This window comes from Ammospiza caudacuta, chromosome 4 (assembly GCF_027887145.1).
Source record: "Ammospiza caudacuta isolate bAmmCau1 chromosome 4, bAmmCau1.pri, whole genome shotgun sequence".
Lineage (NCBI taxonomy): Eukaryota > Metazoa > Chordata > Aves > Passeriformes > Passerellidae > Ammospiza > Ammospiza caudacuta.
Genome location: NC_080596.1, coordinates 20,336,519 through 20,364,180, shown reverse-complemented (window position 1 = coordinate 20,364,180; position 27,662 = coordinate 20,336,519). Strand labels below are relative to the sequence as shown.

The 27,662-nt window shown below is 42.8% G+C and overlaps 1 protein-coding gene across 1 annotated transcript; it reads right to left on the bottom strand.

Moving 5' to 3' along the window:
* Window positions 1-639: 639 nt before the first annotated feature.
* Window positions 640-27,662, bottom strand: RASGEF1B (RasGEF domain family member 1B). Its single transcript, XM_058803367.1, has 14 exons — window positions 27,565-27,662; window positions 15,378-15,560; window positions 13,815-13,937; window positions 12,902-13,039; window positions 10,124-10,339; window positions 9,950-10,024; window positions 8,563-8,658; window positions 7,881-7,983; window positions 7,122-7,201; window positions 6,639-6,734; window positions 5,169-5,264; window positions 3,397-3,520; window positions 2,690-2,762; window positions 640-1,887 (listed from the first exon to the last, which is right to left on the bottom strand). Exons 2-14 carry the CDS (start codon window positions 15,552-15,554, stop codon window positions 1,863-1,865), a joined length of 1,422 nt encoding a protein of 473 aa, XP_058659350.1. The 5' UTR covers window positions 15,555-15,560; window positions 27,565-27,662; the 3' UTR covers window positions 640-1,862.

Genomic DNA, 27,662 nt, shown 5'->3' with positions numbered 1-27,662 from the left:
CAAATGATGGAGCAGAGGGCACAGAGCATGGCAAGGCTCTGACATCAAACACTGAGTTAAATAATGGCTGAAGGAGCAGCTCTGGCTTGCCAGAGGTTTGGGATTTTCACTCCCCTCTCAAGCACCAGCAGCAACAGGGGAGGGATGTAGAGGGGAGGATGGGAACGACCTCACCTGATGAAAGCTGGGAGGCAGGCCTGTGCACAGCAGAAGCAGTTTTCTCCTTTCCAAGGGTTGGCCTCTTCTTCCTCCTTCACCCCAACACAGGGAATGGGAAAGGAGGAGAGGAAATCTTCTCTGTCAGGGCTTGAAACCCAGGTGAGAAGGGAATTCCTTGTGGAATACATAACTCAGAGACTTCCAGTGCCTTGTTTCAGCAAACAGCTGTAGTTAAGGACAGTATCCCCATTAACAAAGGCTACCTCAACATGTTACTGGGGAATTTAAAATAAAAATATATGCCTGAAAAGGCACACACAGAACATAAAAAACACCTTACCTGAAAACTCAAGAGATGCAGTGCAACAAATAAATATATTTATTCTTACTTTTTTCCTTTTTTTTTTTTAACAACAGCAGCAGAATAATTGCAAATTTTTTTTTTTTTTTTTTTTTTTTTTTTGCCAAGAATGTACTTTGCTTATTGATTTTTGCATCCAGGGTGATCTACAGCTACAGCTTAGTTTTGTATTTCTTTTTCAATCAGGTTCCTCCTAGGATAGATAGAGTGACTAAGTATTCAGAGCTAGTAAAAACTCATTAGGTGTGTAACACAGTGAACTACTTCACAGTCATAAACATAATCCCTAAAGCAAACACACAGGAAGACTGTTTTGTTCATAGCTGGAGTGGAGAAGACTTTTTTTTTCTTTTCAGTATCTTGCTGTTTCAAAGTGGATTGTGTTCTCCACTGTTACCCTTTCAAAAAAAAGGCAGTTATAAAAATTACTTAATAAAAACATACATTTCTCACATTTCAACAGTTTTTATGCCAGTTTCTCAATGACTATTCTAGAAAAGTCAGCTTGTTCAACCTAATAAAAGAAGAAGGTCAAGTATGGAAAATCAAGAGTAAGAAAACCTCACAGTAAAAATAAGTGTGTCTGTAGCATGTAGTGGTTAGCTGTAAAGAAGTGAACAAAAGAAAAAGCCTCCCTAGAAGCTGTAGAGCTACATAGCTACTAGCCTTTTATAGCAGGTGCATTTTCTACCACAGCTTAGATTTTTATTACTTTATATTTTTTTAAATAACTTAAAATAATAATGAGTTTGCCTGCCAGCAGCCAACTCAAAAACACATTGAAAAAAGACAAAAAACCCAGCCACCACTACAGTGGTAGGGAGAAATTCTCCTCAGCAGCCAATTCTTGTGTCCAGTCCTTTCCCTTCTTAGCAATCCCAAACTTCTGGGATATATTCAGCTTATTAGGAATGAGAGCTCTTCAATGTAGACTTGGGTTTCACTGAAAGGAACAGTGAACATTTCCCCTCTGTAGCCTCCTGTGAGTCCTTCTAGCAGCTCTGCAGAGTCCTTGCAGCAGCAAGCTGCAGCAAAAGGAAAGGAAAGAATATTCCATCCAGGTGTGAAATGATTCATAGGCAGCATCTGAGATCTTCAAAGGATTCTCAATCAATACTACAGCCTGAATCCCAGATGAGTGGGCTGTGATTTTATCTCATCTGTCAGATGGGAGAAGACGCCTGTTTGTTCTTGAATTAACTTCTTTCATCTTTGCTGCCACAATATTGCAACTGACTGCACATCTTTCATCATTCTGAGTGCCACTCAGTGCACAGAAAAGTAAACCAAGCCATGGCCCTTGGCAATCCGTGTAACACAGCAACAGCAGACAGGGTGTGCTCTAGACTCTGCCCAGAAGCGCTGACCTGAAAGGCAGAGGGAAATGCAAATGGGTAAAGGCAACCATAGAACCATGTAAATCTTCTCAGACAGAGTGACTGTGATAAGGAAGCTGTGAAACTGAGATTCCAGCTGTTACAAGTCTTGTCACCCTGTGTAACATGGAATGTCTGTGCCCTGATGTAACTCTCTTCTTGTCTCCTCCTCAAAATTAGTGGCATCAATCAGATGGAATTGTTACATCCCCAGCCTCAATGGTTCACATATCCTGCCACAATTAGTAAAATCAAAGAGCTGCTGAGGCTGCATTCTAATAGCAGTAGAAGAAAAGCCAAAAATATGACTTTGCTGAACATTTTTCCCCAGCCTGAGCTCTAAATTGTTAGCTGGTTTCATTAATGCATTTGCCCCAGAGTGACCTTTGGGCAAATCTCAGCCCTGTCTGAAAGGCTGGTGCAGAAAGGGATGCAGAAGCTATGAAAACATCTGTGTGGCATCCAGAGTGCTCTGTATAGTACTTGTGATGAAGTGGGGATTTCTTGGAGTTCAGAAAGCACTTTCTTTCTTCACTGAATAACACAAAGAATTAAAATACAAAATTACTTATCTAATTCCCTTTCCTAAGGGAAAGAAGGACTGAGAGGGTTTAATATAAAGAATGATTGTTCTATTTTTACGAAGAGTCAAGAGACTGGGGTGGGGGGATTTACAACCATGCTGCACCCCATCTGTTGAAACATGTAACACTCCATTTGGTTTTAACTGCTTGATGCTTGCTCTGTATCCTATTCTGTTTATTTATTGATCTGGGTAACCTCTGACACAAACCTTAGTGTCTTCCATCTGTCCTTTTCAATGTGGTTCTCAGGACCTTCACTTTCATAGGAAGCCAAGTAAAGTGCTGCAATCAGAAGCAAATACATTATGTTAGGCCTACTGGCATTTTAAAATTTGCTCTCCCTGCAAAGCAGCCTGAGTTAAATGAAGCAGGCATGTATTATCCATCCCTCAGTTTAGGGCTTCCCATTAAGAAGTATAGCATTGCTTATAATTGCACCCAGGCAATGCTAACAAACTGTGCATGAGAACAAAGACAGCCCTGAGGGGGGAAAAACCAACCAGTGGAAACTCAAAAGCATGAGGAGAAGAAAGCACTCAAGAGAAAATAAACTGAGCCCAGGGACATGGTGCTTTGTAAGCAGCCAGTGAAGTCCCTGTTTTCTTTCTTAAGCAGCACCCTTCAGTGCAAAGTATCCTGAAAGTCCACATAAATACATTTCATGTGACATTTACAGGGACCACATCACATTACTTCATTCTATTTCAGAACCAATGTTGACCCTCACAGACTATACGCACATAAAAGAAAAATCTTATCTTCTCTGTCATTTGTAAGGGAGGAACATTTTTCACTTGCCAGACAGAGATGTCCTCAGGACAGTTTTTCCTTACTGTGAGGAAGCCACAAATTAACACAGAATGAGTTTAAGCAGTAGCCAGTGACACCACCCCTGCAGAAGCCCAGAGCTCCTTACCATCATCACTGAAGACTGGGACAGAGAGCAAGTACTGCAGAATCTTCCAATCCCTTTCAAAAGGACACTCCACTTGCTTCCATGTCATAAATTCACTGACTTGTTTTGCCAGTTCCCAAAATTTCTGTCAGAAGACAAAGCAGAAGATGTTGCTATACATTGAACAGCACTGCTTACCCTGAATATTTTTTTAATAAGAAGGAGAGATCTTGGTTTGGAGACCAAGGCTTCAATTGTCCTTGGCTTTTAAGACAGACTTAAACATGATCTGACTCAACAACTCAGTTTCTAACTTTTGTATTCCTGTTTCAATCTATGGTAACTTCCCACTCCTTCACCTTGTTAAAATTGCTGTTGTGAATACAAATACAGTAGATGAAGTACACTCAATTTTTTCTTTCAAGGAGCTGGTAACACTCCTTATGCCCAAATTTTAATGTCATTGATGCTTATGCTTTTTGTTTTGCAATTAAATACATAGATTTTCACATCAGATGCTTAATACTGACATTTCAAAATCCAGATGTTTCCTGTCACTTAGTAAATATGAATGCTCTATTTTCTTGCTGGAAATGTATGCTAAAAATAAACACTCCCCATGTAGCATGCTGATGCCATTATTTGATAAGCTCTTTCAATTAAAGTTAACATAACACAAGTGCAGGTGGATTCCTTGAGCAAAAGGGCATTGCACAGCCTAGTTTTAGAACTTTTAGGCTAACTCAGGCCTATGACTACAACTGAAATGTACTGTACTTTTGTGTGGATGACCCAGGCTTCCTGAAAACTGAAAGTACCAGGAAACAAATCATTGGGTAACTCACCCTGTGTCAGATAACAAGTATGAAATCAGAGGCAGAGAAACTACTGGAAGACAAGAGAGTCAAAACTCCCTTGCTGATGCTCTATCACATATTTCTGCAGAGACAATCTGGGACTCACATGCATGAAAATGCTGTGTATATATCTTGTTAAAGGAGGAACTTGCTTTTTATGTGAGGAATTAAAAGATAAAGCCCTAAAATACTAATTTGAATGTCACAGTCCTATTTTCTGGAAAAATCTCTTCACCCAGGAGTCTTCTCCTGGGAAGCTGAGAAGCCTCAAAGAAAAATGAAAACAATAATTACCTGATTTGCTTTTCTTGTGTTTTGCTGCTTTGGAATGTGTTTGGAGATTGTTTACCAACAGGTGGTTGTTTGATTGGTTTCACATGAATTGTTTTGACTTAATGACCAATCACAGTCAGGCTGTGTTGGACTCTGGAAGGAGTCATGAGTTTTCCTTATTATCTTTCAGCCTTCTGTAAGTATCCTTTCTCTATTCTTTAATATAGTTTAGTACAGTATTTTTAATATAATATCATATCATAAAATAACAAATTAGCCTTCTAAGAACATGGAGTCAGATTCAATAATTTCCTCCTTCGACAGGGGACCCTGAAAATACCATATTTGAACATTTTGCCGTTAACTAAAACAAACCTGTGAATTGAAATGTTGAGACAAATTTGAGCACAGGGAAGAAGTTCTGACTTTTCTTCCCCCCACTAAAAAAACTGGGAATATTGAAAGTTTCTATTAACATTCCATCTTCAATAAAACTCCTTTTTCCTGACTACCTCCCAGCTCCCTTGAAAAGTAACAGATACACTCAAATTCCAGTCTATGTTTGCTTTCCCAGAACCCAGTGGAAATTGGACAGGGATCTGTTTCAGTTTTCTGTTAAACGGGATGACCCTGCACTAAAACCCCACTCGGTGCTCCCCTTACCTCAAAATTGACGTGGCCATTGGGAAGGCGATTGGCACAACCCTCGTTGAGGAAGTAAATATCTTTGACCAAGAGGCTGAAGAAAGGTATCACGATCTAGGGAGAGAGCAGCATTATTGTCAGTCTGGTCCTGTATCAAAACACAATGGTCTACAGAGAAAAATGATTCTACATCTTTACACAAAAGCTGTGCATTCACTACATTTTAAAATACAAGCCTCTCCACAAAGCTCTCCATTTCTATGTGATGTCCTTCTTGTTTTCATTTTTTTCTTCTTCCTTGCAGATTCCAGAACATAAACGGTCAGAGGCACCTACTTCTTACAAATAATTCCTGCAGAGTATCTCATAGTGTAGCTTTCCTCTTGACAGGACTGACTTGGTAAATGAGGGGAGATGTCCATTGAAGCATGGTAGGGAATATTGGGGTAGCAGCACAAATGGTTTGAGCTACAATTCCCTGAACTCATGCAAGTCATGGAGCCTTGGTACTGATTGGCTTAAAATGAGGCATTTCCTGCCAATGGAACAAAGAATTTTCTTTGGATAATGCTGGAGAATTTTACTTTCTTAAAATGGTTCTATTTTAATTTTTATCCTATGGAAGTTTTCACAGCTACACATCCTTGTTACAACTGGGGATAAAACAAATACCACTTATTATTTCCACAGAACACTTCACTGTGCCGTATTTCAATATCTTTTTTTTTTTTTGAAGTCTTAAAACTGACTTTTCTTTGAAAAGAAGTAAGCCTCTTATATTTAGACTTCTGGTACTTTGAATGATATGTGAACAGATCCTGAGGACTCAGAAAGACATTCCATGTATAACAACAGTATAGATCAGCAGACTGCACGTGGATTTGCTTCATCTGCCTGGTAGCTTATTCCATGAACTCCAAGATCATGTTTATTCAACACAGCATGAAGTCCTAATATCATAAGGAGTTGATGAGCAACTGCTTCCAAGTGGGGAGCAGCTGGGAAGCTGTTTGATTCCCTTCCACATGAACTACCACTGAGATTCTGCATCTAAAGACTATATACAAAAAAAAAAAAGCCACAGCTCTGTCTAAATTTGAGGTTTGGAACACCTTTTATGAGTAAGTTTTAAAGCCTTTCCACCTTAAGCCATGAATTACTGGAAGTTTAGCACAAGCAGCAGCTTTAAAAACAAATTACTAGCAACCTCATGTCAGCCCTTAGCCTTTCTGTTTGTGGTATGGGTTTGTGAGATACATGTGTCTGTCAAACAGAAATGATCTGAGGCAAAGTACTTATTTCACTGAAATAATCAAAGTGATCATTTAATGTTTGGACTTTCAGCCAGCACCAAACTGATCTGGCAGCTTTTTATAAGCCAACCAGGGGTAGAGTTGCTGCGAATGAGAATTCCAGGATAAAGGTTTACCACACAACTTAACAAGCACATTTCCCTTTTGCCCACTGCCAATTCATTTGCAAACACACCTTCTCCCTGTTGCTGTGAGCTGTCAGGGACCTCTGGGTCGCTCCACGCAGAGCAGTTCGGTAATTGTAAAAATTGCTGGAAGGGTCCATCTGATGCTGCAAGGCATGAAAAGATGCAAATAATGAGGTACACACAACCCTTTTTCAACTGAGCAACTCTTAAATAGGAAAAGGTCTTCTGAACAGCCCCACAAATGCAGCTTTGTAGAGGACTGTGGTATCGCTCTGTCTGTTCATCTGATCATTTTTTATTTTAAAAATGTCTATTCAGCACAACAAGGGATCCAACACATTCTCTTGGATAAATCACAAACTCATATAGTGCTGCAACTGCATGACTTTGACAAAGGTCAGCTGGACAATATCCATTAAGAGCACAAATAAACGAAATTAAATGTCATAATGAAGCCAAACTCACATTTTTGAGCAGTTTAAAGTAACATGGTATAAACAGCCTCCTGTCCAAATATTAGCCAAACTTACCTCAAGAATATCAAATTTGGCTGTCTTCACTTTTGCCCAGGTTTTCTTTAATCGAGACACGGGACTCATGTTCATGCCAGCTTGATATAAAAGAAAGAGATTGTTGGAGTATTTAAAAGAAAGAAAAATCTTCTAGGTAGCTTGGACCAGTAAGTATTTATAAAGCAAAGAATTTATTACCCATAAAAAGTATTTTCAATGAAGCTACTCAAGAAATCAGTCACTATTTTCTTTAAATTCCAAAATAACCTTGGAAACAAAATCTTCATCTCTTACAGAATGAAAGCTCTAAAAAAATGCTATGACATTATTTAATGTGGATAAAACACGTACATACAACAGGAAGTTCAAATGAGTGTTCTGAACACCATCTCTTACACAATTCATTGAAAACTACACCCAACTATGAAGTTTTCACGTTTCAAATGAAAAAAAATATTCCCAGTATTTTCCTACCAGATATAAAGAGGTGTGGATTTCAAACCACTAGGATGTGACAGAAATGATGGAAGACGTTTCAATTCTCCATATCACAGGGAAAGTAACTATTCCAATCTAGCACTGAAGTTGGTTTAAAAAAGTGGGGATTGAGGTCTCTGAAGAGTTGCAAAGAAAACTTTGGTTTACACCAACTTTATACTACACACATAGCACTACAACAGTGTTGAGCAACTTCATGCTGCTGACCAAGCTTGCTGTGTGAAGCACTTTATTCAGATTTAAACAGGGATAAAATAATATCTGAGTACACATACTTACAAATAATAGCCATTAAGGAGTTGAAGTTGCCAATGTTGAAACATTCCCGTGCCACATCGATGAAATATTCTATCACTCTTGCTCTGTGCTTCTTCTTCACAGGCTGCAAAAGATGCATTTTTAGGGTTATGCTCAGCAGGAAACAGCACTCAGACACATCCCCAGAGAAATAAGACCCCTGTTATAAGTCTTTTCCATATGTAGCACAGTTTCACACTATCCTTTACGTGTAGAAGCAGTTACACTATTGTGTTCAAAAGCATTCAGGACAGCAAGGACAAACCAGACCCTGGGCAGGCAGAGAGCAAGGACAGGCAAAGAGGCTCTGCCAAGAAGAAGGATATGAAGAGCAGCAGAGCAGAGCAGAGGGTCAGCCAGAGGAGAGAATGTGCCTCAATTCACAAGGGCCTTCCAGAGGGGAGAACAGCAGGCCAGACACGCTCATGTACCAAGAAGGGCTAACCCAGAATAAATCATCACTGTCACACCAACAAGGCTGAGGCACCAGTATAATGCTAAAAACACTGCACTAATTTCCTCCTCAGACATGCTCTGACTGCATCCAAATGTCAACAATTACAGAACCAAGAGAATGGAAAGTCCTGAAGGCACCAAACTAGAAAAGGCTTCAGACTTTTTGATAACTAAACAAAACCTTTCAGCACAAAGAGTCCTTGCTCACCATGCAGATTTCTGTTGCAACCAAGTAACTGAGCCTGTTAAACCACTCCACATAGGCTTCAAGATTCCGAGTCCTCTTTCGCTCCCCATAGCAGCTCTACAGACAGAAATAAAACAGCAACTTTCAGCACCATTTCCATCTTTTCCCTGGGATATCTTTTGGCTTTCTGCCTTGCCATTCCCAAGCACTGTCAAGTAACCAGGAATAACTCAAATTACCCAAAGTGATAAAAAAACCTTAGAGGGAAAGCAGCAGTGGTAGTATTCAAGCATGTGTAACTTCCTCCTGAGCTGCTGGCCCAGTAAAACACTCCAGCAGGCATGTGGAATGCTTTAAGTCCTACTGGGATTCTTTAAGGAGCTAAGACAGACTTATGCAAACAATCAGGGATAAATATCTGCATAAAGCTCCCTTGAATACACACACTGTTACAGTCCTTACTTCTGTCCCTCTGATAGAGTAGGTAAAACATTAGGCCCTCTGCAAGTGCAGCAGGAAAACAGATGTCAGGCACATTATGTTTGGCTGTTGATGATAAATGGATATACTGCATCCTAAGTTTGGGAGATCAGCTCTACCATTTTGATGGGATTATCCCTTTTCTGAGCAGTGCTATGCTGTATCACCTTGGAATCATTCCCATACCACATCTCAGAGCTGCCTAAAAAGGGGCAGGCAGCAGTTTCAGTGATCTCTATCTGCAAAAACAATTTCAGAGACCATCTGACTGAACATCAAATTGTAGACTTGCATCATTCTATTATGTTTGTCAGTTTAAGGATAATTCAAGTTTTAATGGATTGACTCTGTCACAGTTTATTTACAGAGGTTAAGTCATCTTGAAAAACATAAGAAATTAAGTCATTTTGAAAACAGCATTCAAAGAGATGACAACTCCATCATGGCTGGTTAAAAACACTGCATATTTTCCCTCCATCTCACATAGACCTAGAGCCCTCTGTGGTCTTTTTGTTATGTCTATTTGCTCTACCTGCAAATTCCCCCATGTGCTACTTGGCTGCAAAGAGTTCAGTTTACTAAAAAGGGAGAACAGATGTTGAAAATGAGTAATGCAGAAGGCAAAGTTAAATTCAGCTTCTTCCAGCTGTAGGCCACATAAATGGCCTGGGGAAAACATTCACAGGATTAAGTTCTCCCTTAGCATAAGTCAGAAAACCCAGGAAATGTGTTCATTTAAGTCCATTTGTTGGCTGAGTTCTTGAGCTTCAGGAGTTGTACTCCAGAAAGAAAAAAAACATTAACAAAATATTTAACTAAAGGTTGTTTTCTGATGGTCCTCATTTATTGCTGGACCTCACTCCCAGCTCATGGTGCACCTGGTGGTAAATGATGCATTTCAGAGCTGCTCCAGATCTGCTCCCATTACCTTGTCATTATTCAAAGGATCCTTTTGCACAAACGCCTGGATAAATTCCTCTGGTCCAATATAATTGAGTCTCTCCTAAACAAAGCACAGAAGCAGCCAGGTCATATCCCCTGTTAACCTGCACTTCAAAAAGAGGGGAGGGACGAAGTCATCCCTGGGAGGGTAACAACTCACGAGCTCTATGTGTGTCAGCTGCTGAGCTAACACATAGGGATCATTGCAGACCGTGATTATGTCCCTCTGCACGGACTGGGGCTTGGTTTTCAGGAGTGTGAGGCGATCTGTGGATGTGGAGGCATCGATTTTGGCCAGCACCTCCTCGTACTGGGTCACGGTGGCCAGCTTGCGGAGCAGGGTCTGGAGGAGCTGCTGCACGCTCTTCCTGTACATCTGTTAAACACCACACTGTCAGAAAGCACTTCCAAAATGGGAGAATACAGCACTAAAGTCTGCACAACACCACAGCAGATGGATGCTGATACCCGTGTCTCTTGTCAAGGTAAGCTCTATTATATGAATTTGTAATATCAGCATCTCATCAGACCAAAAGGAATCCAGCCGAGGGTTTAAGCAGTGATGGTCTCTCAGGTTCAATACTGACCCAGTCAGCTCAAAGAAAAGATGTGTTCAATTCACTCCCTGAAAAGCACCAACCACCACAGGAGGAAATACAAGAAATGAAAATACTCCATCTTCTCCTGCTTAAGACCACAGAAAAAAACATATACGTGGCCGTTCAGTGATAAACAAAGGGCCTGCTTCTCTCTGCAGCAAATCACGACCAGTGATCACCAAAGTCAGAGCTCAAACTTGAAGTGAATCTGAGGAAAAGTAGAAGATAATAAAAGCATCTCTCTCTTCTTTTGCCTTTGTAGGCCTTTCCATGTAGTGATTTAAGTTACCAGGAGTGACAATTTAAAGTAGGAGCAGAACTCAACTCTTAAGTAGATAGATCTGTGTAACCAAGGGGGTTACTCTTCCAGATTCCACATACCATCCTAAAGCCATTACAGCAAAACCTAAGAGGCTTCAAAAAAGATCATCTAAAAACTATTGTCTGCAAACTATAGTATGATCAGTCCAAGGCAGCAATATTTCCTTTACTCTGATGAATTTGTCCTTTTCTCCAAAGATTTCCCTAAATATGTTGTTTTAAAGGAGAGATATGTGAGTGTGGTGAGAGGCTTTGGTTGTACTCTTACTACCAACTCTTAAAAGAACTGGAGTACAATAATTCAGGAAGTGGAATAAAAAGCTCTAAGTAGAACTGTAGTGAGCAGGAATAGGAAACTCTTCTTTTGTATCCTTTAAGGTAACAACTCACAAAAATCCAAGTGATCTGTAGAAAGGCAAGGTAAAGGAAGTTGCCATTTACTGTTCCAAGCAGCTCACAATAAAACAAGTCAATTTACTGCAGTGCTTTAACTTTGTCTTTTTAAAGGAAACATCAAAGTCAAAAAACCCTCAAAGCTACAGCCAGTAAGGATTTATAGTTCTCTGAGTAAGATTGCTCCCTTTGCACGGTTTCTAGCAGCTTTGTACATCTGCCTTTCCCTTCAGTAGACAATTTCACTGTTTAAACTGTCTGTAGTGCCAGAAACTTCATTGCAGACAACCCTTCCCTCTTCTCATTTCATTCTTCCATCCACCAACTCAACTTCCTCCAGGCTAAGCAGCTCTTTCTCTTTGTGCCAGTGAGTACTTTTCAAGTGGGTGTGAGCCCTTAATCGCAACTACTTTGCCTGGAACTGAATTCAATTTCCTACCTTGCTATGAAGAGTATCTAGAAACAAATCAACCTGCCCCCCCTGAAGTGAGGGAACACCTCTTGCCCCTTCCCAGCCCAGAGCTCCCTGGAACTACCTTGCAACTTTCAGCTTGCACATCAAATTATGTCTCTTTTTCATTTGTATTTCATACCACATCTCACTCTCTTGTCCCATCTTCTGTCCCTCCCCACTCTGACAACATCAAAATGTATTTCAGCTTCCAAATTCAGTTTAGGTTTGTTCTTTTCCATGCTTGTGTACAGCCTCTCAAGACTCAAGGCCCTTCCAGGCCTTTGGCAGCACTCTCAGCTTCTCTGAGTGCAGCTTACCTCCACGCCTGTTAATGTGCTGTTTGCTGCCTCATCCACACCATTACTTAAAAACTTATATAAGGAACACTGGTCCCTGAGGAACACTGGAAACACAATGCCATTTAGCAATTGCTACTTGTGTTTATACTTCTTCCAAATGTCGCTCCAGTGTCTTTTGCAATTGCAGCATTATGCCAGCTACACCTTTTTAATTCCCTTCCACTAAGTAAATATAACCCTTGGCTTTTGGCCGAGTTTATTTCAGTACTTAACAGACAAGCATCAGTTAAGCATCAAAATATTTCATAATACCCACGTGGAACTTCCATCTGAAAAGTGGGATTTCAAGATTTCCTTGTGTGCTCCATCCACACAGGAAGGAATAGGACACACTTCCTCTGAGTTGATACTTCAAGCTCGAGACAATTCCTTCTGGTCCATTCCTGTTTTGGAAATTTCTCCCCAAACCTGCTCTAACTTTTCTATTGACCTACAGGTCAAAGGCCCAATTCCAACACACCTTACTCAAGAAATGATCAACATCAATAGGGATTGCTCAGGTACTGTCCCAGTTAGCTTCTTCCAAGTAAAATGACAAATACTAACATCCACCAAGTTGTGCCTGTCTGCACAAAATGGGATTATGTTATGGGCTTAGAGGTGGAGAGAATCTTGCCCATGCTTTGGAGAAGATCTGCCTATTCTGTGTGGTTTCATCCTAGGCTTAGGTACCAGACAGAACTTTTTCCCTACCAGCACCTTGGTAATAAGTTTTCCTAAGCACCCAGAGCCACACCATGTTATTAACAGCAATATCAAAGCGGTAACAGGAATGCCTTTTTATCCGGTAACTTTGTGTGCAGACAACTTACCTCATCCCCACTGGCTATTCTTTGTGCCAGCTCCTTTAAGTTCCTCATCATTCTTTCATCTCGGAAATCATAAGGAAAAGTCTCTGTCCACTCAGTCAACAACTGCAGGATTTTTGGTGCAATTTTCTGGGTCCAGTTCTATACGGAAACAGTAGTGAGGAATGTTACATGTAACAGCAATGCAGGAAATATCCAGCTCAAAGGAAACAGAATTCTGGTCTGCAGGATACTGTGGAGCATAAGGGCATGAATGTCAGGTAAATTTTAATCTTAACTTCATTCAGCATTGGATTATATGCCAGAGCCAATGGCCATGGAAGCCAATGAAGAGACTCTCATTGGTTTAGCTGACCTGGAAATTGGGCTTCAGGTGCGTGGAAATGACTCCCCTCATTATCAGGAGTGCCTCAGTGCAAGGCATTGATTAGTGTTTCTGTAAGTTATGACTAACCCTCAACAAGGAAAGTGGCAAATTTCAGTTGTGCCACGACATATGCATGCACTACACCTTACAGGGAGAAACCTGTGTACAGACAGAGAAGGGCTGGTGAGGAGATGTGGTGGTCAGAGGATGCCTTGGGCATAGTGACCACAAAATGATTTTTGATTCTCAGTGAAGTAAGGACAAGGGTCAACAAAACCTCTGCCTTGGACTTTCAGAGGGCAGATTTTGGTCTGTTCATGACCCTATTTCACAGATCCTCTTGGTAAAACAAGCAATGCAGCAGGAGCAGCAGCCCTCATGGAGGACAGGCTGAGCAGTATGGAAATTCCCCAAGAATCTCACTGAATAAAGGGTCACATTCTAAGTGCTTGTGTCAGGTTTTCAGTCTGTTCTATCCCACTGAGGACCTTCTCGAATAGCAGAGTTTGGGCAGGGAGCTGGGAAGTCCCTGAGAGTGTGGGACCTCACCTTGTCCAGGCCAGGCTCGCTGAGCCTCTGCTGCTCAGTGCACAGCTGGCAGACCTTGGCCATGAGCTCGTACGGGTGCATGAAGAGGCGGGAGCTGAGCAGGAAGGTGAAGATGTACGTCCTCTGTGAGCAAGAGGAAGACATAGAAAAGCATAAATTACCAACATTTTTTATATTTTCTTGAAATGCCTTCCTGAAAACTCTGCTCTTTGTACTTTACTATCTGCAGAAGAAAACTACATGTGGCTCTGCCAAAAGCAATTACTACAGAGGTAATAATTTAATTTAACGCTTATCATTGCTCCAGAACCAATATTATAAATTTGTGCTGGAGCCAAGTTATGCAAGATTAAACCAAAACAAGGCAGGGCAAAGGTAGTTTAGCTCTCCTATTGCACACAGCCTTATTGCAAGCTTATTATCTGAAATTACTCGGAACAAAATTTCAACTCATCTTCTCCTGCTCTACAGTAAACTTTTATCTCCTGGATGAAAGCAGAGGGAACTACACAGCTTATTTTTACAGAATAAAAATCAGTAACTGATTCTGAGGTTACAAGAGGAGGCTCCTTATTTTCCTTCGATTTTTGATGTATCATGATTTGAACTCATTGTGAGACGACTATTCAGGATATCCATTCCACTTTCCACTTTGCCAGTAGTTAAGTATCCATGGCACCCACTCTACAAAGACTCTACAACGTTCTGGCTCTAGAAACTAGGAATAAATAATCCTGTTTGACCAACCAGTGTCTAAATTGCTACATATCTGAAGTTTACACTAAGCATTAAGCAGTAGCTTAGGTAATGTGCTGCTGTTAATTCTGACCCAAGTTAAAAAAGATCATGTCTTGGAAACATGAACAGAACTCTGACAATAACAGAAGCTCAATATAAGCAGAGTTATGTCTTCTCTTATGTTTACAAGTAGAGTTGCAGTTTCATCATCCATCAGTTATCCCCAGCTGCCCTCTCCTGCCACCTTTTGATACCATTCTTTTTTATTTTCTTTTCTAAGAATTACAGAAAGTGTCTCAATGCATGGATGTGCCCACACAGGTCAAAAATTACCAACTGACAAACCTCCTGTTGTCACATCCAGCCTCTGCTGATCCTAAATAGTGTGGTACTAGTCCAACATTTTGGTTGCTCATTGCAAGTACACATTGACCTCAGATGAACAATGGGAAATATGCACTAAAACCACTCGGTTTTGCAATAAATACTTTCATTCTGTCACGATGGTGGTCATGCCTTCCTCCTGAGCTTGCCTGGCAGCATTTTTGGGGGTTAATGGTACACACAGTCCATCAGCCATAAGCCAGTCTAGGTGTGTGCTTTATAAATGAGTCACGAGTTGCTCACCATACAACGGGAGTAATAAAGCTTTGGACTTCCTAAGCTGGGTGAGTTATTGCAGGATGTACTCAGGTAAGGCACCTGTTATCACTGCTGGTCAGCCAGCTGAACCCCCTCCTCAGCCATGGATGGGACACAATCTGCTCTTGCAGCACATGTTTCCCTTCAGGAGACACATCAGGCCTGGCCACACAGTTAACTTACATCAGGATAGTAATCCACGTTGGGTACCAGGTGCTGGATCAGAGCTTCCAGAGACCCCGACAGGAGATTGTTGTCATGGTAATAGAGCCCTCCACAGTTGTCCTCTTTTGACTGATACAGGTTCCTGTTGTAGCTGCTGCTGTCAAACATGGCTGCAAAGGGAGGTGTCTGTGGCATCTTGCCCTGGGGAGACACACAAAAGAGATAAGGGATAATTCAGGGAAGGTACAATGTAAGGGGTTTTCTAACTCCCAGAGATAATACAGCACTAGAAAAAAAACCTCAGTGTCACGTCATGGGTTACTTGCACACAGTAAAGACTGCACTGTTTTCAAGCCTGTGCAGGCCCCTCAGGAAAGGGCCACACAGGCTTTCACCACTGCCTGTCACAATTGCCAGGTGCTTCTTTCCTATCTTGCTGTTTCTTTATTAAATGACAGATAAGATGTTCAGGCTAAGAGTTAGAAGGAGGTACAAAAATCCTAACAGGTTTTGGGAACTCAGACTTTGTATAAAGCTTTTGGAGATGTGACATAACATTCACTTTGGTCAAATCCTGAAAGCAGCTCCCTAAGAGCAGCACTCAGAGGGGAAGCAGGCTCAGGCTGTCCCAGTGCCAGTGCAGAAGGAGAGAGACTGAAGTGAAGCCCTGGAAAAGTCATGTGAGAACACAGTCTTCTTTATGCAACACGACAGCCATGTAACTGCAATCCCAATCCTCCCATTTCCCAACTCCACCCTGGCAAATTGGTGCTTGGTTTTCCCAGTAACACTGTGACAGGCGTGACCCAGGCTAAAGCCTGATGCTTCAGTGCATCTGCCTCCACCTACCCTCTGAGTGGCTCTACAGAAATTTGGAAAAACTTGCCTGGGCATAGTTGCTTACCACTGCTGTCCAAGTTCACCAATGATACAAAAGATGAGACCAGATTCAGAGTTTTGTTAAACCTTCTCCCCAGATTCTGTGAAAATGTGAAAATATCCAGCCTTGTGTTTCCCAGCTTTAGGAAAAATAAAGCAATTACTCATCAGTTTGCATCTCAGTGCCTGTGGAATCAAAATATCAAAATGTCTTTCCAAGGAAAAGATCAGTCAGTGCTGCAGGCTGTTTAGTCACTCAGAGGAGTGGGTAGGCAGCAAGGGGGCCAGGACCACTCAGGAGCTCTTCTGGTAATGCAGTATCTGAAAAGGCCAAAAGATAAAATCTCTCTGATTGCTTGAGTGTTGAGTTATAAACTCCTTCCTTCTCCCTCCTTCCCTGCTTTCTGGGAGTAGCAATTCTTGTCAGTTTAAGGAACTTAGATTTTATAGCCTCGATGGGAAGCTAAGTTTGTGCCCAGTTTTAACCCCAAACAAGCTGGTTTTCTCTACTGCAGCAGTTACTTGTGGGAACCCAGGAAATTCCTCTGGCTGCCCTGGAGGGCTCGAGCCCCTGCCCAGGGGGCGCAGAGACCTTGGCACAGAGCCCAAGACCCCTGTGCTTTTGATTTAGCCCTTGGAAAAAACAATTACCAACCTTTATATGAAGAATTACAAGCCACGACAGTTTAAGTAGAATGATAGTGAATTTATCACAGGGTGAAAAATAGATATTTTTGGGGTTTTTAGAATGGGGGTTCAGGGGGCAAGGTGGAGGGATCTGGGTGTGTCCAGCCTTTCTCCTTCTTCTTCTTGGCCTCCATCTTCTGGGTGATGTTGGCACTTTTGGATTGGTTTAGAGTAGAAGCTCACTGTCTAACACAGGTGATAGGTATTGGAAAGTAATTGTAAATATTGTACACGTAGTTTTTAGTATAAAAAGGTAACACTGCCCAGGGCAGGCAGAGTGCCTCTGACTGTCTTGCTGAGCAGACCTTGGCAGGCCAGGAGAAAGAATTTTATAGATAAGAAACAATAAACAACCTTGAGAATGAGAACTGAGGAATTCTGACTCCTTCTTCGATCTCTGGGCTGGGAAAAGAGACTTTCTAACGTATCTTGGGGTCACTCTGACCAACTAGAGAACCCGAGAGTTACTGGTGCTGATGGGTATTCAGGGAGAGACAGACAAACTGCAAAAGGGGATGGATGGCACTCTGTTTCCAACCCTACCCACAACTTCAAGGCAAGGGAGATCAAACTGAGAACACAATATCCACAGGCTGCTGTGCTCATGTGTCGACATGTGCATGAGAAAAGCATTAATGCCTCTGAGCCATCATTGTAAGAGCAGATGCTGTTTCTTTTCTCCCCATTGTATCAAATCCTATTCGGGAAAAGCCTCTTTAAAGCCACAGGCCTCAGTGAACACCAGCCTGTGAAGGCACCCCGTTTTGAGAACAACTAGTGATGTGACAGCCTGGAGACAAATAGAGTGCTGCCATCTGTGTGCTCCCCAGCCCGCAATAAAGCACTTTTCAGAGTGAGCTCGGTGCAGATGAGAAGCTATTAAGTTATTAGCCAGATTCCTTAGCTCCGACCTGGAGCACCACACAGACTCGCTGCTGCTGGCAGTGTGTCCAGACAATGCAGACATTCAAACCAGCACAAGCCTGAGTGGTTCAGTAAATAAACAGCAAAAGAAAGCCAAAAACAAAGGCAGAGAAGGACAGTGGAGAGAGCCTCCTGGCCTACAGGACCTGTGCTAATTCCACCTTGAGAGGTGCCAAAAGATATCTGCATCAAAATGGGAAAGACTGAAAAGTCTCAGTGCCTGAAAAGTGACATCAGACACTCTATGCAGCTGTTCAACCAGCGTTTCAATTCCATGCAGCCCGACTAACTGGGAGGAGAACAAAGTAAATCCACATGCCACAGTGTAAAGTGCAGGGCTGAACTTAACTGGGTTCCTGTACAAGGGAGTTCAAGTTACTGGGCAGGTGAAGTGCAAGCCTACCATGGCCATGCTGTGCAGCAATAAAGCATCCTGATCCACAAAGACTCTTGGTCCTTCAGGTTCTTTGCAAGGCTAACCCAGTTTAAGGAACAAAACTTTACTGAGGAGCTGACAGGAACCTTCTGCAGTGTTTCCTAGGTTTTCATATCCTGCATGAAAAGCTACAGACTTGAACCAACTCCAAAATATTCTTCAGCCCACTGACACTGAAAGATGTCCTGTTTGCACCAAAATTCAGATTTTTTTCAGCTACTGCAGCGCAGTTTATTCAGTCAAAATGCAAGTGGTAGTGAACAGTGTGTAAACACTGCAATCCACCAAACATTTGCAGCACTGTGGCTCCAAGGTATTACTCCACAGCGAAGTGAGAAAGGCTAGTCTGCATCTGCAAAACAACTTGAAACCAATATTAGCACTTGTAAAAAACCAGGGTGAGTAGTTGTTCCAACCCAGATCTCATACTAACCAAACCAGCCTGATTCAGGGTGAGACTGGAACGTGCAGGGGATTTAGCCAGACTAGCCAGCAATTAGTTTTGATTTCATGCAATCCTCTCAACACAAATCAGGCAGGTGGAAGACACAGTCTCCTAGGGCCTCATCAACAGGAAAGAAAAAATCATCAGGCCAATAATTTGTAACCATGAAATAAAATTCTCAAAAGTCTCTCCCAAAGGGCACATACTGTCTCACTTGTTTGCTGTCTGTTTCTGGAAGCTGCTTGACAGAGAGGGCTCAGTCCTGCCTCAGTGAGACACCAAGTTGTGGTGATGGTCTGTGTGGTCAGATCTGGGTTTCACTTGGAAGTGAGCAGCACACAGGACACGTTCCCCCTGTGATGAAAAGAGCTGATAGCAAAGTGTGACAGAGATAAATATAGCATAGTCAACGGGGTGGTTCATACAACACATGTGCTTTTCCAGCATGACTCCTTTATTATCCTGACTTTGACTCCTCTGCTGTATTTTATTTGGAGGTGGAGGCACAAAGCAGCATGCTTAATTCTAATTAGAAGCTTCTTTAGCTAAAGCTTCAGCTGAACCCTGCCTTCAGAATAGCTTGAGTGAAACTGAAATGTGGTTGCAGAGCAGATAATGGTCCACAAATCCGTGGCATATAGAGCAGAAGTGTCTTGGAACCTAAAAATATTGTTGACAAAGCACAGCAGGGCAAGATCTGACAAGCAGGAATTGGGAAAAAAGACAAGAAATATTATTCCAATGAAAAATGTTCTGAGAGTTAAAAACTGGAACTTTTTAACTGGGCTTTGGAAACATTTGGCTAGCAATCACATGGAAAGCCATTTATCTCTTCTCTCTATTTTTTTCCCAAGAATGAAAAGAGTGGGATTTTTTTGTTTTGCTTTGTTTTGTTTTCTATTTTATTAAAGATCTGACTTGAAGGAAAGAGCAATGAAATAATTTCCTGGCTTTACCAGTAATGCTCTCCTCTCTCCTGTGACAGAGAGAAGACAAAAACTCTGCACTGTGGAAAGAGGAATACAACATTTTTTTCTGCCTTTAGTATCATTATGGAGAACATGAGACCTTGGGCACTGGGGTCCATATTCTGCCTGTGAGTAGCCTCTGACAAGAAAGAAGCCTCAACCTTCCCAGAACAGCACTGCAAATAGGGAGTGAGAGCCAAAGATGATGTGCTCAAACCCCCACCATCTCCTTGGAGCCAAGTTTCAGTTTGGCAAAACTAAAGGAATCAGACGTGGCTTCCAAGGCTGCCAAGTGCTTTTCCAAACCTTTATGTTAAACAAAAAAAAAAAAAAAAAATCTGTTTTCTACTATAAACAGTGAAAGGTTGCATTGGTTTGTTTTAATTTATATTGAAGAGCTCAGGCTGCATATCAGATTCATAAAACAAACTCAGTAATAGGGACAGCTGGTATCCTTCATAGAAGCACCCACTGAGAAGTTCAGTAGTAGCCATAAAAAGTGCCTTTAAAGCCACTGCCAAACATTTTCAGGTACAGTTTTCTCCCACACTATATCCCTCAGGCAGAGGAATGTAGCATTCCTAAGGCACACCTCCCCTTAAAAGATGCAAACTGCAGAAAGCCAATTACAACCCCTCAGAGCTGTTCCCCATACAATCTGAAACCCTTAACCACATTTAACAGGTGATTACCATCCCCCATTGTTATTAAGGATGCCATCATAAAACTGAGGTATGGCAAAACAAAAGACTGACTCCCTGCAGGAGGCGAGCTCCAGAGAGGGCTCTCATTATCCCTGCTCTTTCTTTTGTTAGCAACAAGCCTACAGAAGCCCTTACTGGTCCTTAGCTTTCTTAACCTCATCCCTAACCTCCTGTACAATTTCCCCATATTCCTCCAAACTTACACCCCCTCCTTGTCTCCCCAGCCTGTCTTCCATGAAAAGCCAAGAACCTTCCATTGCAGTGCTCCAGCCACTGATGCCAGTGATATCACACCCATGCAGGCATGTGCATGTCTCTGACTCTCCCTGTTTGTTCCCCATGCCATGTGTGTTTGTGCAGAGCTATCTGAGCCAGGCCCTGGATAAAGGTGACTGGAGCAGCTGGAATCCTTCTGCAGTGCTTGGGGCATCCACCCAGGCTGCCCAAAACAAAAGCACACCTGACCCAGGGGCCGCCCATGGCATTCCACACAGCTCTTCCTGGTGTGTGTGCTTCACTCACAAAGCCTTTTTTGGTTTTTTTAGCACTGAAAGGTAAAGGGAAATTTTACAGCTCAAGCTACTGAGAAGATAAGAAACCTGAAAAACTCCCAGATGGGTGTTTCATGTGTCTCACTTGCAGAAATTAAGATCACAGAACTGTCCCAGCTCAAGCCTTCTTGCTTCCACTCTTTGTGATGAATTTGCCATACAGTTCTCAGAGTGTGACTTCAGCACCAACCCTGAGTTATAGTTCCTTCTTAGAATTACTTATAAAGTGCATCTTTAAAGAGGCAGAATACAGAATATTTTTTCTTACTCACACAGGACATGAAAAGGGGAGTGGTATTGGCTTTTTCCAGACTGAAATCAAGAGCAAAATTAAGAACCTCTCATTAGGAATCCAGCCCAGAGGAAGAAGACCAAAACTATCCATGCTGGACAATGCCATAACAATAGAAAATGTACCTTGCACAGTTGCTGGTGGGGCAAGAAAAGACCTGAGGTGCATGTAAGAAACCTGACTCAGCCTTAAAGCACTCTTTGGTTTTCACTAAAACAGCAGAGGAGGAACAATTTTGTAAAGTTTTCCAAAAATCACCCAGGCAACAATAAGCTGCAAAGGAAAATGAAAAACACCAGTAAGCAAAGATTAAAACAGGAACTGAATTTCAAGTAGGGGCATTTTCCTCCTGAATGTGCATTTTTCTTGGGTCTATAAATAGACCCTGCTGATGATTTGGGAAGGTCAGATGCAGCACTGCTGACTGATCACTCACGTATGAGAACTCTGGCACAGTAATTAAGTGAATCCTGAATGACTCGAAATTAAAGTCCTTGGATACTGAACAGCAGAGTTGTGATGGGCATGAACACATTTGTGGGTTTACTTGGGAGCATTAGGAACATTTTGGGGCATTTAAGAATGGCTTGAATTTCCCCAAATCTGCAAGCATAAAAAAGGGAAGGAAACAAACAAGTTCCTCTTTGTTGCTGATATGCTGTAAATCCATGTTCCCTGCTTAAGCCCCACAACTCAGCTCCCCTTCTATCCTTTCCCATCCTCTTCTTCAGTGGGGCAGGAAGAGAGAGAGAGTCTAATGATGCTGGAAGTGGCTGTGCCAGCATTGCTGCAGTGCCAGAGGAGCACATGCAGGCAGACTGCATCACGGCACAAATCCCAGCTGCAGGAAAATTACTCAGTCCAGGGTGAGGACAGGACATGTGTTCCTCCCAAACAAAACACATGATACAATTTGTCCGTGTTGCTGGACACACAAAAGCAACAGCCTTGAAACACATGACACTAAAAGGATGCCACACCTATAACATATAATTTCTTAAAGCACTTGTCCCTTACCATGACCACAGTGCTGCTGAGATTTCTGTCTGTAGGTTAGGAAACTGAAGAGACCACAATTATTTAAAAAGATATGAAGCATGCTCCATTAGTGACTGATTAATATTTTTAAGTTCATTTTAAGTTATTTTTAATTTCATAGGTAATTTCTTCATCTGGATGCTGTTCTTTTACCATTTGAATGCAAAATAAGGCTTTCCCCATATAAGCGTGGGAATTTTGTAACTTGTACATCTTTTTGCTAATCCCAGTTTCAGAGGAGAAGTTTAAAACATGATTAAACAGGATAAGTATATAATATAAAGTGACATGATGAATTAGCACAGCAGTTATTAAATGTCAGAAGGCACATGAGATTCTAGAAAAGTTCAGTCCATTGCATGCTCCATAGCGACTCTTTAAAACTTGAGGGATTTACAGAATGAATGAAAAGGAAAAATGCACAAGAGTCTCAGGCCAGCCAAAGGATTCAATGAAACACCTCCCATGTTAAAATACAGACAACACATATAGCTATTCTTTTCTACCAAAATTTCTGAGCTGACAGCTGGACTGAAAGCAAGAATGCTACTAAAGCCTTCCAGTTCTTTACCTTACTGAAGCAGGGTGGAGATTTTAGAAGCAAAGCATTCCCCTTATTGGACCCAGTGAAGCACACAACAGTTTTGCCATTTGCTCTTAAATATTACAGCTTAAAACACTAAAAAATACAGCCTTAAAACACTAAAACCTCACCTCTCTGCTCAGCCAGCTGCAGACTGGTTTGTCAGGGCTGCCATCCACCAGCAGGCTGCAGAAGAGCTCCAGAGCCCGGAGGAGCTCAGCAGCCTGGCTCCCACACTGCAGAGGGGCAGCTGGGATGCTGCTCCTCACTCAGCTGATGGGCTGCTGCAGCTCTGAGGTCAGTAGTGTGAAGGCAAGGGAACAGCAGTGATGCTTTATTCCAAAACATCACACTGTAAAACCAGTGATTCAGCAGCTGATTCACGGTGCCTGAGATGTCCAGGAATGGGGTGTGGGGTGGGGTGGACAGATGGGGCCTGTGATGCCACCATGCTATGCTACCCCCCCAGTGAATCAGAACTCTGAAAGGAGTCCTGTAGCTCTGTATCTACAGAGTTCTGCACTCTGCATAATTTCTGTAGCAGGCTTTGTGCCTCCTGCATACTTCAAGCTGACAAAACTGAAATTTGACGTTTTCAACAAAAAATGGGGGCAGATTCCCCTACACTACCACCAGAAGAGAATCACTGTGGTATTAGACTTTCACTGACCTTGGGGAGTGTGATCCATTCCATGTGGCAGGGATGTGAACCCTGGGATGTGACAGGGATGTAATCCTAACCTACCCCAGGTGATCCAAGCCAGAAGATCCACTTTCTCTATCTGCATGGGCAGTAGCTAAGCACATTCTGGACCATTTCAGAGTGATAACCAGCTTCATCAAGAGCTGTTCCCATATCTATCCACAGAAAACAGAATTATTATGGCATTATTTCAGTGCTTAGACCTGGCACCTGCTTGTTTGGATCTGCTTCTGACTCTGCTACAAGCTCCTCACGTGGCTTTAGTCAGTTTCTCATTACTGCACTCCTCTGCTTGACAGTACAAAGAGGGATAACTAAGGGGTTATTTCCTTTCGTTAAGCACTAAGATCTTTTTTCAAAAGGTGTACAGAAGGTGTATCTTATATTACTGCCAGGAGCATGGTACTAGCCTTAAGCATGATGCTCTCTTGACATGGTTCCTTCTTCAACCTCATCAAAGCAAGATAACTTCTGAATCCCAAAAAGTCTTTGCAGACACTCATGCTTAGCCTTTTGGTGCTACATACAGTACACTTCTAAAGAAAACACCTTTCCCTTTTGTAATCATAATAGGCAGCCAAGTTATAATTTACAACAGCAAGCTGCTGTAGTGTTAAATAACAGTACTAAATTTCATTTTCTACCTAAAACCTCATTGCCAGATGTCTCTGCCATTTAGATGATGCAGAAAAATATGCTGGTTTTAGGGCAAACAATTCATAAGATTTTTTTTCCCCGATCACTGAGTCCTTATGTCTCCATGAGCAGTACAGAATTTTCACTGACACTTCAATATACAGCAGGTTGAAAGCAGTATATTCACAGTTTCTGCAACAGAAATACTTCAGTCAAAGTACTAACTGATCACCCCACTATCACCACAACAACAACAAAAATATACTTTCCAGTATCTAGACTGAAGATAAAAATGGATGGCTGCACTTTGTCAGCTAAGAGAGGAAGTACAGCTCCATATCTGCACCAGCTACACTTGCCTCTCACCCATTTATATCTGGGCTGGGTATCAGCCAGAGGCTTCTAGAACAGAGCAGGGTCTGAGGTACAGAGGACTTGTAAACAGCCGTCTGCAATCAGCTTGCTTGACTCCTTGGGAAATCAAAGAGAAGCATCTTATAGCCAAAATGACTGCAAAGATGTTCTTCCCCAGTCAGGGCAGGCCCACAGCAGCCTGGTTGGTGCCAGCCTTCGGGACCAGCAGCAGTTCCCGTGCCCGACTCAGGGTGGACCCCTGGGCTGTGCAATCGATGGCCAAACGCTCCTTGCCCTGCAACAATTACATCTATTAAGTCACCACCCAGTAGGTATGATATTGAGCAAATGGACACCACGCCGGGCTGTGAAAAGATCATTACAAACGTGGCCTAACAGCGTCTGAACCCCAGCAGGATGTTTAAGGGAGGATCAGCTCTAGTCCTGATGGACAAGTACAGTCAGTTCAGCACGCTACATTCATGCAGAAAGCACCTGGCCTTGTATCAATGAGAGCAATTACCTCACAGAATACCCCACTCCCCAGGCTGACTCAAGCTTATTTATCCTCTGTCTTACTCCTCACGAATCCGAAGGTCTCACAGCTCCCAGGCTCCTCTCTGCAGGTGTGTTACCTGGCATTTCTGGCCCTATTTCCAGGTGTGACCAGAAGCAGGCAGAGTACCTCACCCCCTGGGAGGGGCAGGTGAGCTGGGCAACATTTTATTCTGGGGAGAAGATGCATTTTGATGAATCGAACCCAAAATAGCCAGAATGCATGGATCTGAGTCATTCAGTGCTATTCTGGAGCCGCCTAGGGAGAGTGAGCTGGATTGTTGTCATGATCCTGCACATTTCCTATTTAAAAATACAGCCATACTAAATGCCACCCCTTCAGGTTCCTCACAGTAGCAATTTAGTTTTTTAATACCACTTCTTACAGCAGCTAGAACAGAGGAGAAATTAGCAACAGCTTTCAGCTGGAGTCTTTGCCTCCTGTTTGTAAATTAATGTATTGTCTTGCTGTGGCTGCAAAATGCTCTCTGGAAGCTTTGTTTACAAGCTCATTTTCTATCAAAGTGTTTATTAGATGATGTGGCTCAGTCCCTCATACCCGTGCCAAGCAAAGGGTGCTTGTTAGTGCTTGCAGAGTACACCTGTGTGTTTACTAACATTTGGAAAAAATCCTTAAGTATGTGCAATCACAGATTGTGCTTCCTCCCCTGAAATGCAGGCAATCTATCCCAAACTGCCCTTGGGATATGTCAGCAGAGCCTTACAGTGATGTACAGCACAGACTGGCAGTATCATCCACACACAGTCCTTCCTGTCTTCACCCCAAGAAAACCTCACTTTTTAACCACCCAGTTAGGAAAGTAAAGCCCCACACTGTCAGCTTTTCCAGTCCATATTCCTTCACTGATTACGCTCCAGGGCTGAGCTGTGCCTGTCACTCCTGTCACAGTGTGCCAGCACTCACCGCACAGGCCGGGAGCAGGCACGGTGACCCCGCACTCCCCGAGGAATGTTTGGATAACCCACACAACCCACACACAGCCACCAACACACAGAGCTGTCCCCCAAAACCTCGGCAGAAAGAAACCACAAAGAATGCAAACCAACAGGGATTCAGCACACCACACAAAAAAAGCCTTTCACTCAGTGCGTGGCACAGCTGTGAGCTTAACCCCTGCTAAATCAGTCATTTCTTTCCTCTTTTACAAAGATTTAACAAATCCTACAGCGGCCCGTTTCAGTCCTGCTGTTCAAAGGAGTGATATCCCCACTGCTTATCCAAAATCAGAGCTCGGTCTCAGCTTATCCAAAATCAGAGCTTGGTCTCAGCTCTCTCGGTACAGCTCATCAGTTAGCTGCTTGTCTTGAGTATATTTAGCATTGATTTTCAGCTGATTAACAGCCTCTCTCCAAGGCATCTCATTTGGAAGCCCTAAGATAAGCCTGAGGAAGCCGTACTTCAAAAAGCTCTTCTCAGCTTTCAAAACAGACAGCCTGGAGACCCAGTCCTGCCTGCCCAAGTCCCAGTTTGTCACAGATGGCACAGATGACATCTCAGCCCACCAAGGCGCTAATCTCACTGAAAGCAGCCCCCTCAACATTCCTGCCTTAGAAATAGCTGCCCGAGGTACAGAGCACCTCTTTGTTCCCGGCTCTTTTGATTTTTCAGGCCATTCTTGCCCTTTGAGAGGAGGCAGCCCTCCTCCGCTCTGTTCCGGAGAACTCCTCTGGAAGAGTTCCTCATCCCCCTGCGTTGTATTTAGCTTTACACACGGGCAGACTGGGAGGCACTGCTTGTTAGGGCTGCCTTAGCTTACAGTCCGGACTGACACACTGACCTTGGGTCATTTAACACTGATTTGGGGTCATTTAACACTGATCTGGGGTCATTTAACAGTCCTTACTCGCCTCGTACCCCTGAACTGCTGCTACCCCACACAGCGCAGGAGGCTGAAGTTTTATCACACTCACACTCGGCAGATGCCCAGTGACACACATACACACAGACACATCCCGCCCACACCCCCATTTTACTCAGCCCTACAAACACAATCTGGTAGATCAGTGCTTTTTTATCCTTCCCACTCAAAAAAAAACCCCAAAAAAACCAACCCACTAATCAGTTGAACTACCGGGTGTAAAGAAAAGCAGGGAAAGCTTCTCCAAGGATTAGAGCCACAGGGAAAAAAAATCACATCATGCAGTTTTAGGATCCTGTTTTATCTTACTATAGAGAAGGGGATAAGGACCCAATCACTGCATCACCACTGCAGGGTTGAAGTCTTCCCCAGTATGCTGATACCCCCCAAAAAGTAGCTCTGTCAATACAGAACTGGGTAGCCAGGAAGGAGATTAAACACCAGGAGGAATGAGACCGTCCTGCCGGAGGTGGCAAAGAAGACAGAGATGGATATATAGATGGATGTACAGACAGATAGATGGACGGAAGGATGGATGGATGGACAGACCAGACGCACCGCAGACTATACCTGGAAGCGGCAGGTGCTCCCGGCCCCAGACGCTGCTTTACGGCTCTCACGCACTCATCATCCCCGACACGGCACAGGACAGCACGGCTCGGCTCCGC